Below are 17,610 nucleotides of genomic sequence, written 5' to 3'. Positions count from 1 at the left end.
AGGAAATACCTTACTATTATATTAGCTTATTATAGTATTTTTTTTTATATGTTATATTAAAATTTTAATATGTATTGCTTTTAAAATAAAATATAGTAGGTACTATTGCGTTTTTAGGGAGAAGATCCGTGAGTTAGCGCGCCGGGAATACGCGGCGCGCCAACTCACGGATCTCCTCGGAGAGGGCCCCTGTGAGGTGGCGGCGCTGCCGGTGACTGGGAAGATTGCTAGTCGCGAGCCTCAGTCACCGGCGGGTAGGCGCCGAGAGGAATACCGGGATGTTTTTAGTAAGTAAAAATCCCACAGTACCCGTCCGTCGTCCCGCCGGCGGATAGGTCTCTTTCAGAAGATTTTCACCCTATTTAAAAAAAAAAGGTACTATTGCGTTCTTATAGTGTGTTATGTAAGTAGTTTGTATGTTGCACATGTCTAACTTGTAACTAAAGTTAACATACACGTGTTATACCTTCGTATAACACGTGTATGTTATTACTTGTTTATAAACTTTTTTTATACAACTTAGAATGGCAAACAAGCTGACGGCCCACTTGATGGAAAGTGGTAACCGTTGCCTATAGACTTGAGCAGTACCATGGACATAACAGAGTATACTGTTTCGCCCATGATACCCCCCATGCGTTGCCATTCCTGAGGACTCAGGTGTTATTTCTCTGTACCCGGTAAATTCACGCCATATCCCACCCTTCAAAACAAAACACAGCCATGCAAACACAACTGCTTCACGGTAGAAACACGAATGGGACAGAGATACCCAAGCAATCCGAATGGGGCTTCTAATTATGCGTAAAAACAAGTCTGAGAATAGAGAGAGGAACGCATATAGTAATAATTGGTAAACAGTCCACAAATGAGCTCTATATCATTAGGAATTAAAATCGTGAGCATATTAAAAAAAAAAAAACATTTATTTTTTTATAATGACAACAAAGATCAGTAAATCAATAGATGCAGGACTACGACTCACTGTATATTTTTTTGGAGGTCAACTTAATTAATTATAAATAGACTAGAGGTCATCCGTTGAAGGTTAACCCAATTTTTTTTTTCATATTTTGACACTTGTATTGTGAATTACTATGCAATAAAGGAATTTGTTGAATTGAACTAAATTTGACAGGCGACCTCCGGATCGTAAGCTGTCAAATTATAAATTGTCGATGGTCTGTCGACAAATTTTAGAAAGCACTTAAATACCTTAGGATTCTTTCAAAAAATTTTTAGTACAATTTAAAAAGAGGGGGATTCTTAATTCGTATATCCTGTTTATATAGATTATATTTTATATATATATATATATATATATATATATTTTATTATATTAGATTATATTTTTTTATATGCGATATTAAAAAAAATAAGAAATATTTTCTATGAATATATACATTAAGCGATATATTAAACAAGAACTAAATAAATAACGAATCAATATTGACAACAAACTGTGACAGCCGTTCATCACCTTCATCATCATCACCTTTGACCTCTATCGTTGTTTATTGATATTGTTGATTTGTCAATAAAGAATAAATATAAATAAATAAATATTTATGATTCTTACGAAGTGTCAGCGCCATATTGCTGCTACTGCTGTCCCGCAGCGATTCCTAAATAAGGTTCCACGGAACTTTTTTTTTAATGGATGATAATGGCATGGTAACCCCACCCGCGCTATCGGTATACACTGGCGGGCCATCAGTGAAGGATGATAGGTGAGGATGAAGCAGGTCAGTTAGCCTATCGTGACGAATTCAACAAGAATTGTTCACGATGGCTTCCAGGGGGAACCACGTGGAGGTCGACCTGATAGTATTTGCTAGCAATGCGGCTATTAGTTCACATTACTAACAATCCCTTCCCCCTGGGTGAGCGTACTAGGAGACTGTAAAGGTCACTCAGTTGATCAAATAAATATTTTTTTTTTCATATAGAATGACAATCAACTGATGGCCCTCCTGATGGAGAACAGCATCCATTGTCTATGGACATGAACGGAGCCATGAACATTACCCTGTAATTTCACTGAATTACTGAAACACAGCCGTGCAAGAACAGCTGCTGCACAGCGGAAATACGAATGGTACAGTAGTACCACTTACCGTTTACGTACCAGACGTTTACCAGAGGGAGACTTTGTACAGAAGTCGTTTGTTTGGGCACCTCTGTTCCATTCGTGTTTCAACCGTAAAGCAGTTATATTTGCATGGCTGTGTTTCGATTCTAAGGGTGGGATATGGCGTGAATTTACAGGGTACAGAGAAAAAACACCTGAGTCCTCAGGAATAGCAACGCATGGGGTGTATCATAGGCGAAACAGTATACTCTGTTATGTCCATGGTACTGCTCATGTCTTTAGGCGACGGTTGCCACTTTCCATCGGGTGGGCCGGCGGCTTGTTTGGCATTCTGGGTTGTAATAAAAAAAAAAGTACCCAAGCAGACGAGTTTTGTACAAAGAATTCTTCTGGCAATAATAATGTATGTTAGTCGAATTTAATCATAAACAAATTGCTGTATTTCCCTGTTTTTCTCAAGTTCAAGCGACGACTTGCTTCACTTGACCTTGCCAGCATGGTAGTCCGGTTCACCGTGGACTATTTATAGTATTGAAGTGATTAAATAACGCCAACCGTGTAATCTGCAAATTAAAATCATTTATTCTATTGCGAGGAAAATAACCACACCGTCCTGTCCTGTGGTTACGAACAAACAAACAAAATTTACATTCGGAATGTGTTTATCTTCAATAATTATTCTTTAGTTATAGAAATATAATTAAATACTTTACAATATAAAATAAGTTGAAATTCATTCTTTTTTTTTTTAATATCATTCCTTAAAAAAAGCTAGTCAGGTTACACAGGTTACACTCTGGGTTTGTTGTACGCGTCCGTGTAGCCTAACTTCAGGCTGCAGCTGAAAATCAGTGCTTCGCTTTTAAGCAAAACCATCACTGAGCTGTAGCCTATTTGGGTCATTGCGACACACGTGGCGAAAACATATTTTATCTTTTGTTGTATATTTTAAAAAGTGTAAATAATTTGATTGTATAAACTCATTTGTAAATTTACGTGTATCATAAATGGCTCAAATAAAAAGTTTATCTATCTATCTATCTATCTAATCTCAAGCCACTTATAGTTACATGTTTGTAACAACTTATATGTAATAATAATTATTTATTTATACAAAGGTACACATTACAGGGTTTGATATCTCCTGTTAAGCAAATATTGCTTGTGTTGGGGGAGATAATATATATGTATATATATATCGTGTTCCACAAAAAAAAAACAATTATTCTGATTGAAAAACTTAACTGCTAACCGATTTTGATAAAATTTCAATATAGGATCAATCTGTAAGAATGTATTATCAGATAAGAAAAGATTTTTTCAAATTAATTTACAACTGACAAGAGTTATGAGGCAATAAACATTGCAAAAAATATGTACAACCGAATTGAAAACTTTCTTGTTAATATGCTTTGAAATAACGAATGTAACTTACTCATGAATACAAATGTTCGTATATATTGACCAGAGGGAGACTTTGTACAAAAGTCGATTGCTTGGGTACCTCCATCCCATTCGTGTTTCAACCGTGAGGCAGTTGTGTTTTTATGGTTGTGTTTCGGTTTGAAGGGTGGAATATGGCGTGAATTTACAGGGTATAGAGGAATAACACCTGAGTCCTCAGGAATGGCAACGTATGGCGGGTATCATGGGCGAATCAGTATACTCTGTTATGTGCATGGTACTGCTCATGTCTATAGGCGACGGTTACCACCTTCTATCAGGTGGGCCGTCAGCTTGTTTGCTATTCTAAGTTGTATAAAAAAAAACACCCTATCAGGTCAACGTCCACGTGGTCCCCTCTGGAAATCATCATGCTGAATTCCAGGTATATTTATCACGATGGGCTAACTGACCTGCTCTTTCATTCTCACCTATCACCTCGGAATGGTGCCCCGCCGGTGTATACCGATAACGCAGGCAGGGTTACCATTCCATTATCATCCATTAAAAAAATCTGAAATCATTAAGAACAAAGGAATTGTTAATAATGGGGAATAACAGCCCCATTGCTGGCAATATATCCTTTCAAGACCTCACTTTGTTCTCCCTGGAAATCATCGTCATATTCTAAGCTAACTGTCCTTCTTTCTTCCTCACCTATGACCTTTCACTGATGCCTCATCAGTGGATATCATTCCATTTCCATACCCATAAAAAGAAACCTGCAACCATTGAACGACGAGGCAATATTTTAAACCACTACACCACCAAAGTACTAAAAATCCAAATGACGTCCTCGTGTGACGGACGATTAACTTGTTTTCCATTTTAATTAAATAATATTATTTCTAAAGAAGCCACTAGCAATACCTTAAGTGTTAAAGATGGACGCTCAATAAATCATTACATTGGCACTAATGCAGTTGCAGGGACGACTTGAAGTATGCGGAACTGTGACGTGGTTATGATGGCGCATAGCATGTGCAAAATGTGGATATTAGTAAAAAAAAAAAATGCCGGGGCACGTGTATGATAAGGCACCTGTAACTTGAATATTATCTATTGGTATAGCAACATTGTTGCTTGTGATGGATGAAAAATGGATTTGTTTTAATGGTTGAAAATGAAATGGTAACCCCGTCCGCGCTATCGGTATACGTTGGCTTTTTTTTAATACAACTTAGAATGGTAAACAAGCTGACGGCCCACCTGATGGAAAGTGGTAACCGTCGCCTATAGACATGAGCATTACTATGGACATATTAGAGTATACTGTTTCACCCATGATACCCCTCATGCGTTGCCATTCCTGAAGACTCAGGTGTTATTCCTCTGTACCCAGTAAATTCACGCCATATCCCACCCTTCAAACCGAAACACAGCCATGCAAACACAACTGCTTCACGGTAGAAACTTATTGTTAACATATAACAAACTCCATATTGTTAACAATTTACTCTGTTAAGGGGGGAAAGGCATTTTAATAAAAAAGGGTCTGATATCACCATTGCTAGCAATATACCCTAATAGGTCGACCTCCATGCGGTTTCCCCCGGAAACTTTCGTGGTTAATTCTTGAATTCGTCACTAACTAACCTGTGCTAACTGAAACCATCGTGATTAACTCTTGTAAATTATTTACAATGAGCTAACTGTTCTGTTTTCATCTTGAGCTATCATCCTTCACACATACTTCGACAGCGTATATCGATATGTCTGGCGGAATGAAACTATCAAAATGTATATATTGCTAGGAATCAATCATGATGGTTTCCAGGGTTATTCGCGTGGAGGTCGACGCGACAGACTACTTTTTTGTGGGTGATAATGGAATGGCAACCCTGTCCGCGCTCTCGGTATACACTGACGGGGCACCAGCGAGCGAGGACAGCGCTCAGTTCTGTTACCATCAGTGAAAGGTCATATGTGAGAGTTAGTGACGAATTCAAGAATTAACCACGAAAGTTTCCGGGGAAAACCGCATGGAGGTCGACCTATTCGGGTATATTGCTAGCTATAGAACCGGTAGTCCGTTTTGCTAACAATCCGTACCCCCCCTCCTTTAAAACTGGTTAACCTTAAATATATCAATGTCGTTACTGTTTGCAGTCACTACATTAAATTGGCAACATATCCTTACTATTGGGTTATAATATGAAGTATTGTGACAAACTTACTTTTATTCAGGGTCAGACTGAGCTGGAAGGGCTTATTATTTAAAGGCTTAGTATTACGATCCAAGCGACAACGAAGATGAAGCCGAATTGGAAGAACGCTATTTTAAACTGTGTGCTGCATTAAATCAGCACACCATCATCAAGACTCTTCCATCAACAAGCTCATCTGCTGGTTCGAAGCTCCCGCCCATTGAAATAAAGGATTGGACTCCAAAGTCCGCACTGTTAAAGTGAGGACCCCTGATCGTAAGTCTTATATAAGGGTCATATCTAAAATGGTAATATTACCTATAGAATAATTAAGAATCAGCAAAACACAGCTAGAACACTAACACCGGGTGGCTGATCAAAAGCCCGGGGCCCGAGACTAGATGATAGTTGCACCAGTCGGTAGCGCCACCGAAAGCCCCGCAAGCCAGACCCGTGGGAGGCCCACGCAGGCTGAAGCCCGGCTGGCAAATGCCACCTCGACTATATCCCTTTCAGACCTGAACGATACGGGCGTGATTTGTAAGTTTAAAAAATTCTAAAACCGCGCGCAATTCATTTTTACGCACGAAGCTGAAATAACATGATAGTGAGATTCAAAACCAGCCAATAAGAAATCATTTTAGCGGCTAGATGGTGCAGTAGTCTTGTGCGTGCCGGCAACATGGCTTGGCTCCAAAACACAAAAATGTATTTAATCTGAAAGAAAAAAAAATCTTGGGTCTGAAAGGGGTACGGCCAGTCCGACGCTGCTTTTATTCACACATTTACGTTTATAATACATAGTTTTTTGTTTTAAATATTAGGTATATTGTTAATATATGTATGTATATATAAAGAGCATATTTATATGCAAATTATTGTACTTAAAATATTTTGGTAACCTGTCTGTTCGGTTTCGTCCATAACCATAAGCCATAAATTTTATTTACAACTTCATTTACCATAACATTGTATATAAACCAGCTTTTACACGCGCCTTCGTCCACATGATCGAGATATGTCCACCGAACCACAAATAATATAATACTATACTAGTAACCGAAAAAGTATAAAAAGAAGCTTATGTCCTTTTTCATGCTATGTAGGAAGTGTAGCCGTTTCCTGTGTGGTCCCGGCATAGAATAGACCACCCCTTCCATTCTCGTGGGTGTCGTAAAAGGTCATTAAGGGAGAGCGAGGGATGGGCAGCAGCGTCCCTCTTAAAACATCTCCAAAACCTAACTGTGGTTGCTAATCCGTCTGCCAAGCGTGGCTACTACTGACAAACCCTCCAAGGGGGAGGCTTATGGACTGAAATGATGATAGTAAGTGTATATTAAATTTCATAGAGATTGGTTAAGCCACTATAGTGCTATAAAAACAAAGTAACAAACAAACTCTCATTATATATAAAGTAGTCCGGATGGACAGTCCGGATGGAAAGAAAAACTATAAGCGGTGAGTACAGACACCGCTGTTGGCATGAACAGCACCATGGACCGGTCATAACTCTTTCATTTACTTTTTTTTGTCAAGAGAAAAATCTTCAGAAAGTGACCCATTCGCCAGCGGGTCGACGAATGGGTACTGTGGGATTCTTACCCACTAAAAACCCCCCGGTATTCTTCTCAGCGCTTTTCGCCGGTGATCAGGGCTCGCATTTATATTCCTCCTCATCACCGGCGGCACCGCCCCTTTAGAGCGCTCTCCGAGTGCGGCGCGCTGCGTATTCCCGGCGCGCCTCCTGCCGGATCTCCTGTCTCACGTTGCGCTTTGGATGAATCCTGCCATCCGTCGCCCGGAGATCCCCGTCAGAGCCAATGGAGACCTAACGGCCAAAGCTCCGCTAGATGCCCATAGACTCTTCACCCCGGCGGTCATCTCGTGCCGGAGCTCGAGCCTTCCGCGGTCGGCTACACTGTGCGTTGCCACCCCCCCCTGTGGCCGGCCTTACGACCGGCCCCAGCGCACACGCAGTATTCCAGCGATGGCACGACACATACGGCGGACCTGTGGCCCGCCTGCTCGCAACGGAAGCATAAAATGCCTCCGCTGGTGTCGACACTCTCAGCAGTCAGCGCTGCGCCACGTGCCCAGAGAATGCAACGCATGGACCGTGAGTCCAGCGACTGCACCCTCGCTATCACCCATCCCACCCTGACACGACCGGCGTTAAACAGAGCCTTGGCGGCGCCCAAAGGTCAGCGCATCTTGCATAAAAAAGGCTTTTTTTTAATGGATGATAATGAAATGGTGAACCCGCTTGCGCTATCGGTATACACTGGCGGGACACCAGTGAAGGATGATAGGTGAGGATGAAGCAGGTCAGTTAGCCCCCTGTGACGAATCTAACAATGGTTTCCAGGGAGAACCGCGTGGAAGTCGACCTAACAAGGCTTGCTAGCAATGAGGCCATTAGTCCACATTACTAGCACTCCCTTTCCCCTCTAAAAAGGGGTTACCATTCTATTATCACCATTAAAAAAGTGTGTGTATGTACTTGTGTATAGGCACGTGTAATCTAAACAGCTGGTAATGGGATTAGCAATGGTGACTTAATTTTCCTCATTACTAACAATTCACCGCGTTGACGTTAATTTCTTTATGAGATGATAATGGAATAGTAACCTTCCTAGTACTACCGTTATATGCCTACTGTAGAAGCAATAAAGGGTGATAGGTTAGGATACAGTTAGGTCTATTAGCCCCTCGCGGCAAAATCAAGAAAGTTAGCCACGCTGGTTTCCAGGGAAAACCGCGTGGAAGCGGCATAATAGATTCCATTGCTAATACTCCTTTAAAGTGAGGGGCACGTTGTTTGAAAGTTACAAAGGATTCTAGAAGGCTTGTCCTCTAATTTTGATACGGTAAACGGATCTCCTAAATTAATTAAAAACAATCTTGATTATTGAAAGAGCAATAGGCAACGTTGTTATTACGTTATATACGATCTAATTTGGAGCAAATGTGCTTCTCAGATCCGCAATTGGATACGGATCATCAGGTGGGATGTGGTCACGTTGACTAGCCTCTATAAAAAATTAAAAGTAGTAATATTACCAGGGGGAGACCAGGTGTGGTGCCTTTGTACCAAAGTCGTTTGCTTGGGCACCTCTGTTCCATTCGTGTTTCCACCGTGAAGCAGTTGTGTTTATATGGCTGTGTTTCGGTTTGAAGGGTGGCAGTAATTTGGCAGTGAATTTACACGGTACAGAGGAATAACATCTGAGTCCTCAGGAATGGCAACGCATGGGGGGTATCATGGGCAAAACAGTATAGTCTGTTATGTCCATGGCACTGCTCATGTCTATAGGCGACGGTTACTACTTTCCATTAGGTGGACCGTCAACTTGTTTGCCATTCTAAGTTGCATAAAAAAAAAGTTCGGTCCATCTTGATTACATCGACCTCGTTTACACTAACGGCGTGGTAGCAGTAACTTCATTCTTTCTCTGTATTATGTAATAAGTATGAACTTCTAATTGAGCCTTAAAATTATAGGGGCCATAAAATTATTTGTTTTGTTTTCACTAACATAGTTTTTAAATAGATAGATAGATAACCTTTATTACCAGTATTAGGAAAATTAAAAATTAAAACAACCAAAAGAAAAAAAAGAACAATTAATGTTGCTGATTGCTGGAGCCGCCTCAGCTGTTGCTATATATGTACAGATCCAGTGAGATGTACCTATATAGCGCTGATTTTCAGGCGGCCCCTTAACTCCTTTAGTCAATTATTACTAACAAAAATAGATCGTAGTTATTTGTAGTAACATGAAAGATCGTGGAAAGGTCGCAGTGGCAGGTTTTTTTGCCTGAAAAAATCCATCTTTCAGTAATAATAAATAATATCTATAATAAAAAAAATATGATTAATCGTTGGAATGCTAAAGCTACAATATCTTATGAGTAAATATAACCAGTTTTACCAGAGGGAGACTGTACAAAAGTCGATTGCTTGGGTACCTCTATCCCATTCGTGTTTCAACCGTGAAGCAGTTGTGTTTGCATGGCTGTGTTTCGGTTTGAAGGGTGGGATATGGCGTGAATTTACAGGGTACAGAGGAATAACACCTGAGTCCTCAGGAATGGCAACGCATGGAGGTATCATGGGCGAAACAGTATACTCTGTTCTGTCCATGGTACTGCTCATGTCTATAGGCGACGGTTACCACTTTCCATCAGGTGGGCCGTCAGCTAGTTCGCCATTCTAAGTTGTATAAAAAAAAAATATATAAGATTATGAATTGCGCAAAACTGTTCAATAAATTTTACGCCCGGGGATTTTTCGAATTGACGTCCATTTCTTCCATATTTGTCCGTTAACGAAGGCGATCTGAGTCATAATTTTGGATAACTATCACCCCGTGAACTTGCAAGGTGTAGGCAGAATAAAAGCACGTTTTGTATCTCGTGGCGGCAGTAACACGCGAGCTCACATATCGCGTGCAGCTCGCATTATCGCAAATTAATATTGATATATCAATATTATATTACGACCAAATAATGAAATTGTGACTAGTTTTCTGTCGTTTTGTGTACATTATTTATCAAAATTGATGGACAATCGTGGATTTACAGTTTAGTGTCTTGAAATTGGATCGAAAAGTGTAAGTTTTTTTTTTTGCGAATAGGTTCTAAATTAATAAAGTTGTAAATGGTTTTAAAATCATTTTACTGGAGAAAGAAAAAAATGCTAGTCAGTCGTGAGAGGGCATGTTTGAAGTGCAAACTTTTTAGCTTCACCAACTTGTAATTGAATTTCATTGGACAACATTTTTTTTGGATTTTTTTTTTAATGGATGATAGTAACCCCACCCGCGCTATCGGTATACACCGGCGGGGCACCAGTGAGGGATGATAGGTGAGGATGAAGTAGGTCAGTTAGCCCACCATGACGAAGTCAACAAGAATTGTTCACGATGGTTTCCAGGGGGAACCACGTGGAGGTCAACCTAATAAGGCATATTGCTAGCAATGGGGCTGTCTAACTCCATTGCTAACAATCCCTTTCCCCCCATTTTTGGATTATTAAGATAAATTTTTTAGAAAGAATTTTTTATCGCAACTTATTTTAGTATTGTAAGAAAATTTACATTTATTGCGCTGTTTTGTGTTTGAGTAAATAGGATAGAAACATTGAAAAAAAAGATTAGACTCAGCCTGGCTACAGTGTGCTTTACAGATGTGTAAAGATGTTGTAATTTTGTAATATTTGGAAAAACTTTTTTATACATACATAGTAATACGGAGCAACCAATTTTCTTTCTGTAAACCCTTGATCCCACAATAGAATGAAAATTAAAACTGTATATCATATGTATCAATCATGTCCAGCGCTTTTCCCCATCTCAAAAATTTCCCAACCGGCCTAAAAGTGTTTTACACTTTAATAAACAATGTGTCTTGAAGAGATTTTTTCTTTTTTATATCACAAAGGCGGCAAGCAAGCATACAGCCCGTCTGATGAGCCGCGTCCGAGTCTAACACTAAGGATGTCTTTTTTTAATGAGCGATAATGGAATGGTAACCCCGCCTGCGCTATCATACCGACAGGGGGAACCGCGTGGAGGTCGACCTGATAGGGTGTATTGATAATAATAGATCAGTTAAACCTTTTTACTAACAATCTCTTCGTGACCCTGAAGAAATAAATATAAATAGATAGATACTCTTTATTGTTTCCTCCAAAAGATTACAATAGTAAACTTATTATAAATATAAACAATTACAAGAAATAATCACAATGAGAAAACAATGGGTGACCTTATCGCTAAGAGCGATCTCTTCCAGGCAAATGTATACGTAAAACACAAAGTTATAATTTTTTATATATTTGAAGAAATAAATATGCTTACCCGACAAATAAACAAATTAAGAGGAAATAATGTAATGCTCAAATAAAAATCCTAAGTTTTGTTCTAAAACTAGGCAGACATTTTATGTTCGAATAGAAACTGGTAATTTACCAGTCGTACAGCTTGCATTGATTTGTCGATTGAACGATTTGTCGTAAAAACTAGAATAGTGTACTGAAGTCTTCAGCAAATAGATGATAATTATTTTTAAATTATACATATGGTTTTATGAGAAGCCGGAATTAATGTATTATTGTACCCGAGGGAGACTTTGTACAAACGTCGTTTGTTTGGATACATATGTCCCATTCATGTTTCAACCGTAAAGCAGTTGTGTTTGCATGGCTGTGTTTCGGTTTGAAGGGTGGGATATGGCGTGAATTTACTGGGTACAAAGAAATAATGAGTCCTCAAGAATGGTAACGCACGGGGGGTATCATGGGCGAAACAGTATACTTTGTTATGTTTATGGTACTGCTCATGTCTATAGGCGACGGTTACCACTTTCCATCAGGTGGGCCGTCAGCTTGTTTGCCATTCTAAGTTGTATAAAAAAAAAAAAAAAATATTATTATTTTTACCTTATATTAAGTATGTTATACAAAGTCAATTTTTTACCATAGTTACTCCTAGTCTATGGAATGTTAAATAAATGTCAAAAACGATTAGCTAATTACCAGCTAACTAAGATATTAGTACTTACTTCGTCATCTTCATATCAGCCTTTAACTGTCCACCGCTGAACAGTATCAGCCTTTAACTGTCCACCGATGAATAAGCCTTCTCCTAAGGGGTTTCGCCAGTAGTTGTCACGCTTGGCAGACGGATTGGCAACAGCAGTTAGGCTTTGGAGATGTTTTAAGAGGGACGCTTCTGCCCATCACTCGCCTCCCTTAGTCGCCTCTCACGGCACCCCTTAACCCTTAATTGGCGATGATTATTGGCTAAACTATGTAACGACCATGAAGTATAATAAATAATAAAAACCTTAGATTAATATTTAATTGTAAATATATAATAAATATTTCTACAATCCTTCTACCGTCGTACGGCTCGCCATCGACAGGGAGTTCATCCTCATGTCTTACAGCCTCAATGGTCGCGTACTGCGCGGTTTCAGAGATGTTTCCTCCCACGAACACTCAGGTTGTGAAATGAGCTTCCTGCCAAGGTTTTCCCAAGAGACTACAGCATGGGGTTCTTCAAAAGGGGGGTAAAGAGGTTTCTTCAGGGTCGGCAACGCACACGTAATACCTCTGGTATTGCAGGTGTTCATAGGCTACGGTAACCACTTACCATCAAGTGGGCCATATGCTTGTTTGCCACCTCAGTGGTATAAAAAAAATATAAAAATAATATTTTAAATTATAAATAGTTACTAAAACCGGTTAAGTCGGCCATAATATATTTTTGTCAACTAGTCGATGAATTTGTTCTATAATTAAATAGGTATGAAGGATCTATTCATATTATTTGTCAACTGTTATTCGCGAGGCCATTTGCTTTATTTCAATACCGAATTAATAAAGACAACTATTACGAAATAAAGTGCAAAATATCTTTATTTTCATTTCATTTCAGCCGTTAACTATCCATTGTTGAACATTAGCCTTCCTCATAATGGGAGCTTTGCCAGTAGTTACCATGCTTGGCAGGAGGGTTGGCAACCGCAGTTAGGCTTTTAAATATGTTTTAAGAAGGACATTGCTGCCCATATCTTTACCATATGCTCCCTTACTCGCCTCTATATATATTCTCTTACGACACCCGTGGGTGTGTGGAGAATATAATAATAATAGAATGGACCACCCCTTTCTTTCCCACGGGAAAGAAAAGGTCCATTCTATGCCGGAACCTATACGGCGATTTTTTTTTTATATGAATAAAAATCAATTCTCTAATGTATGTATACACAATTAATTAATTTCAGAACAGTTTCACCTATTTATAAAATGTTATATATAAAAATCTCTTTTCACGGTATTTGTGGTCGAACTCTTGTGAAACGGCTTGACCGATTTTTATGAATGTATAAATTATATTATATACCGCTAGGTGACTAGCGTGACTCTATCCAGAAAAAAATATTTATATAGCAGAACAATGTTTGCTGGTTTTGTTTTTGATGGATGGTAATGGAATAATAACCCCACCCGCGCTGTCGGTATACACCGGCGGGGCACCAGTAAAAGATGATAGGTGAGAATGAAGTAGGTCACTTAGCCCATCGTGACGAATTCCACTACAATTAACCACGATGGTTTCCAGGGGGAACCGCGTGGAGATCGATCTGATAGGGTGTATTGCTAGCAATCGGTCAGTTAGACCCCAATATAATCCCTTTCCCCCCACGTTTGCTGGTTTATATACCCAGTGAATGACAGATTGTGAAGAAAAAATTCGTCTCATTTTCTTAATTAAATATTTAAAATCATGCAAGCTAGGGCCGGTAGTTAGTTCATAAAAAAACTGGAAGAAGTTCTGAAGAACCGAGAAGGTCAATTTACTAGACATTACCATCAATTTGTTTTTACTATTGTAAGGGCCCGCAATTGATCACGATCTGACCTGATGGAAATGTATCTAACGATGTGGTCAAGATGGAGATCGCGGGCCCTCGAATAGCCTATTCACATTTGCTTTAAATTAATGCATATTATATTTAGATGGAAAAACAAGCAGGAAGATTTAGACTAACATATTAGTTCTCTTTGCTACAATCCTTTCCCATAAACTTCTGTCTATTATCTACTGAAATATTGCGGCATTTGTATGACTCAAAATAGATGGGAATTGTTTCTGTTGTGAAGCCGCAATTTTTACGTAACCCTTCAGTCTGAAGCTTAAAGTGGCCAGTGCAATTTCTGAGTGGAAAACCAAGACACCTAAGTCTTCAGGAGTGGCAATATACGATGAATGCCACGGAGTACAATCTGAGTTCTCCACGGTGCGGTTCGTGTCTAGAAGGGGCGGTTGCCCCATGACTTGTCACTTTATCACTTTGAGTAGTATAAGAATATAACATGATTAAACGAATTTTCTTAACAATTTTATGATCCTATTGTATATCACAATTCTGAAGTGCTTCGCCCATATGAAATCCACGTGATTAAAGTGGTACTCGTTAGGTGGTTTATACATATCGACACAATTGTTCAATCTTCTGTGTAGCTTATAAGCATCACGGGACGAGCAAAGAGTATCATCGTCACTAAAAAACAAAGCCACAGGAGCCGATATCTTCTCCAGGGGGTAACTCGGAGGTGTTACTCTGCCATATTTCTTCATGTTCATATCAACTCCGTGATCGTACTGCCGAAACATCCCCGACATGATCCCCTGGAAGTAATGATTGACCTGCTCAACTGACGCTCCGGAGGGCGCGTGGCTCAGTATCACCGGTAAGAGGGTAGCGTTTAATTCAGTATAGCTGAAAATATTGAGGCTCATAACTATTCTATTGCATAAGATATCCACCAGCGGGCCCGTATTACAAAGGATGTCCTTCACGGCGCGCATTGTTGGAGTGTCCGACAGTAACTCGTATATGCCGTTGTTATTCAACACCGTCTGTATGAGGGCTCCTTTAGGAGCTAAAACTCGCATAAGTCGGGACTTCGTATGTGATAGGTAAGCACTTGGTGCTAGCGCTATCATGAGAGTCACCTTCTCATTATATTCCGGTCTCTCAGAGCCCATAACGAAGAAGGAGGTAGTGCCCTGCGAGTGGCCGATGTAGTACAGAGACCTCCTATTCGTCACGTTTAGACTGTAGTCGATCATCGCCGGCAGGTCGTAGTAACCAATTTCGTGCCAAGAGAACTTCCAGAATGCGGGCCCAGCGGGATCGAGACTGACGTGCCGGCGCGAGTGTTTGTTCCCCCTGGCGTTGCCCAGCCACACGTCGTACCCGTCGTTTGCCAGCAAGTAAGCTAAACTGTTCTTGGGGCCTGCTACCACGAAATCATCAGCACTCCCGAACAGTCCGTGCATGAGCAATACAACGGGCCCGTTCCCCGGTATCCGGAACATTCTTAATATGTAGCTGTCCGCAGTGATCACCTCGTGTTCTTCCAGGGGATATCCATACTTTGTGATCAGTTCTCGAATACTGAGCTTCACGTCTTCGTTTTTCACGCCCGCCATATATTCGGCGTGGATATATTCCGAAAAAGTTTGATTCTTGATATATGTGATATTCTGCACTGCATTAGACATGATGGTTTTTAACGTAGCGTGATCTAAAGTATCTCTGACAGTATTGTCAACATATCTGAGTTCCGAATGAAAAAATTTGGGTGCACCTTTTGCGTGGATGCTTTAGGATACTGGGACAGCATGTTAACTAACTGCCCATAACAAGTGCTTAGAAGCAGCAAAAAGATTGAGCCCGTGCTGTAAGCCATCTTTCACGAGCGTTTGTTGTCAGAGTTTTACGAAATTGCTTTTCGGATTACTAAATAGTACTAGTATATCAAACTCTTTCCAGAAGGAAAGATATAGATAAAGAAGTGTAGAAACGCGTCTTTAACAGACTGCTGATACGATGTCCTAATTGACGGATTACAACAAACGAAACTACGGGTAACAAATTTATTTATAATATACCTGTAAGTTTAAGTTTAAGTATATATATTTACAAGACAATATATTTAGGATTCCCTAACTTAGTCCAAATGTATCTCCATACAATTGGTACCAGTATGTGTTATGTATTATATAAAATGAAATCTCTATTTAAACTTAACCAACTTAATGGACTAGATACTCTACACTCTCTAACATATTTTCAAGTGACAAGGCGAAGGGAGGTCAAATGGACACTATATGTAAACTGCGAACAGCATTTGTGACGAACTACGAATATAGTTTGTTACGAAGTTTTTTTTTATACAACATAGAATGGCAAACAAGCTGACGGCCCACCTGATGGAAAATGGTAACCGTCGCCTATAGACATGAGCAGTACCATGGACATAACAGAGTATACTGTTTCGCCCATGGTACCCCTATGCGTTGCCATTCCTGAGGACTCAGGTGTTATTCCTCTGTACCCAGTAAATTCACGCCATATCCCACCCTTCAAACCGAAACACAGCCATGCAAACACAACTGCTTCACGGTTGAAACACGAATGGGATAGAGGTATCCAAGCAATCGACTTTTGTACAAAGTCTCCCTCTGGATATCGTTTGTGACAAACTTGCTAATGACCAAATACGTATGTCTGTTTGTGACGTAATGTGATTATGACGAGCTATGTTCATGTCAAGTTGCATGAATCTTCTTCATCATCATTTCAGACATTAACTGTCCACTGGTAAACATAAGTCTACCTCATAAGGGGACGTTTTTTTCTGCCACACTTGGCAGTCCGGTTGACAACTGCAGTTAAGATTTTAGAGATGTTTTAAAGACGCTGCTGCCTCTACATGTTCCCTCAGTCGCTTATTACATCCACGGGAAAGTAAGGGGTGGCCTAGTCTATGCCGCGACCACACGGGCTGTAAATGTTCTACTTCTTGCTTCGTGAATCTTCTTGCTCTTTTTCTTCTCCAAATACGTATGTGACATGGGAAGTCATTTATTTGGATACCTCTGTCACTTGTTAATTTTACAACTAATAATATGCACCGCCGTGGGTGTCGTAAGAGGCGACTAAAGGAGAAGGAGGGGTGGGCAGCAGCGTCCCTATAAAAACATCTTTAAAGCCTAACCGCGGTTGCCAAACCGCCTGTAAAGGGTGGCAGCTACTGAAAAAGTCCTCAAGAGGGAGGCTTATGTTTAGCAGTGGACCGTTGAGGGCTGAAATGATGGTGATGATGATGAATATAGCCCGCAAACTGTAAACACGTTAGCCATTCAAAATAGATAGATAATTTATTTGCATTACTTCCAACACACAAATTACAATACAAACATACACATAATACAGACGTACACAGTAAAAAGAGATTGAAAAAGCAACAAAAAAAAACATAAAGCAAAATATAAAAACAACAATTTCCTTTTTGTATGCGTGTGCCATAGTAACACAAAATGGTCACAACTCAGTTTATTGCTTTGCC

The 17,610-nt window shown here is 39.9% G+C and overlaps 1 protein-coding gene across 1 annotated transcript; it reads right to left on the bottom strand.

Annotated features, from left to right (window-relative positions):
- Positions 1-13,749: 13,749 nt before the first annotated feature.
- LOC128200019 (lipase 1-like) lies at positions 13,750-16,065 on the bottom strand. Its single transcript, XM_052891934.1, has one exon. It carries the CDS (start codon positions 15,758-15,760, stop codon positions 14,570-14,572), a length of 1,191 nt encoding a protein of 396 aa, XP_052747894.1. The 5' UTR covers positions 15,761-16,065; the 3' UTR covers positions 13,750-14,569.
- Between the last annotated feature and the right edge of the window lie 1,545 nt (positions 16,066-17,610).

This window comes from Galleria mellonella, unplaced genomic scaffold, assembly GCF_026898425.1.
Source record: "Galleria mellonella isolate WM207_F2 unplaced genomic scaffold, CSIRO_AGI_GalMel_v1 utg10751, whole genome shotgun sequence".
Classification (NCBI taxonomy): domain Eukaryota; kingdom Metazoa; phylum Arthropoda; class Insecta; order Lepidoptera; family Pyralidae; genus Galleria; species Galleria mellonella.
This window is presented reverse-complemented; position numbering and strand designations above follow the sequence as displayed.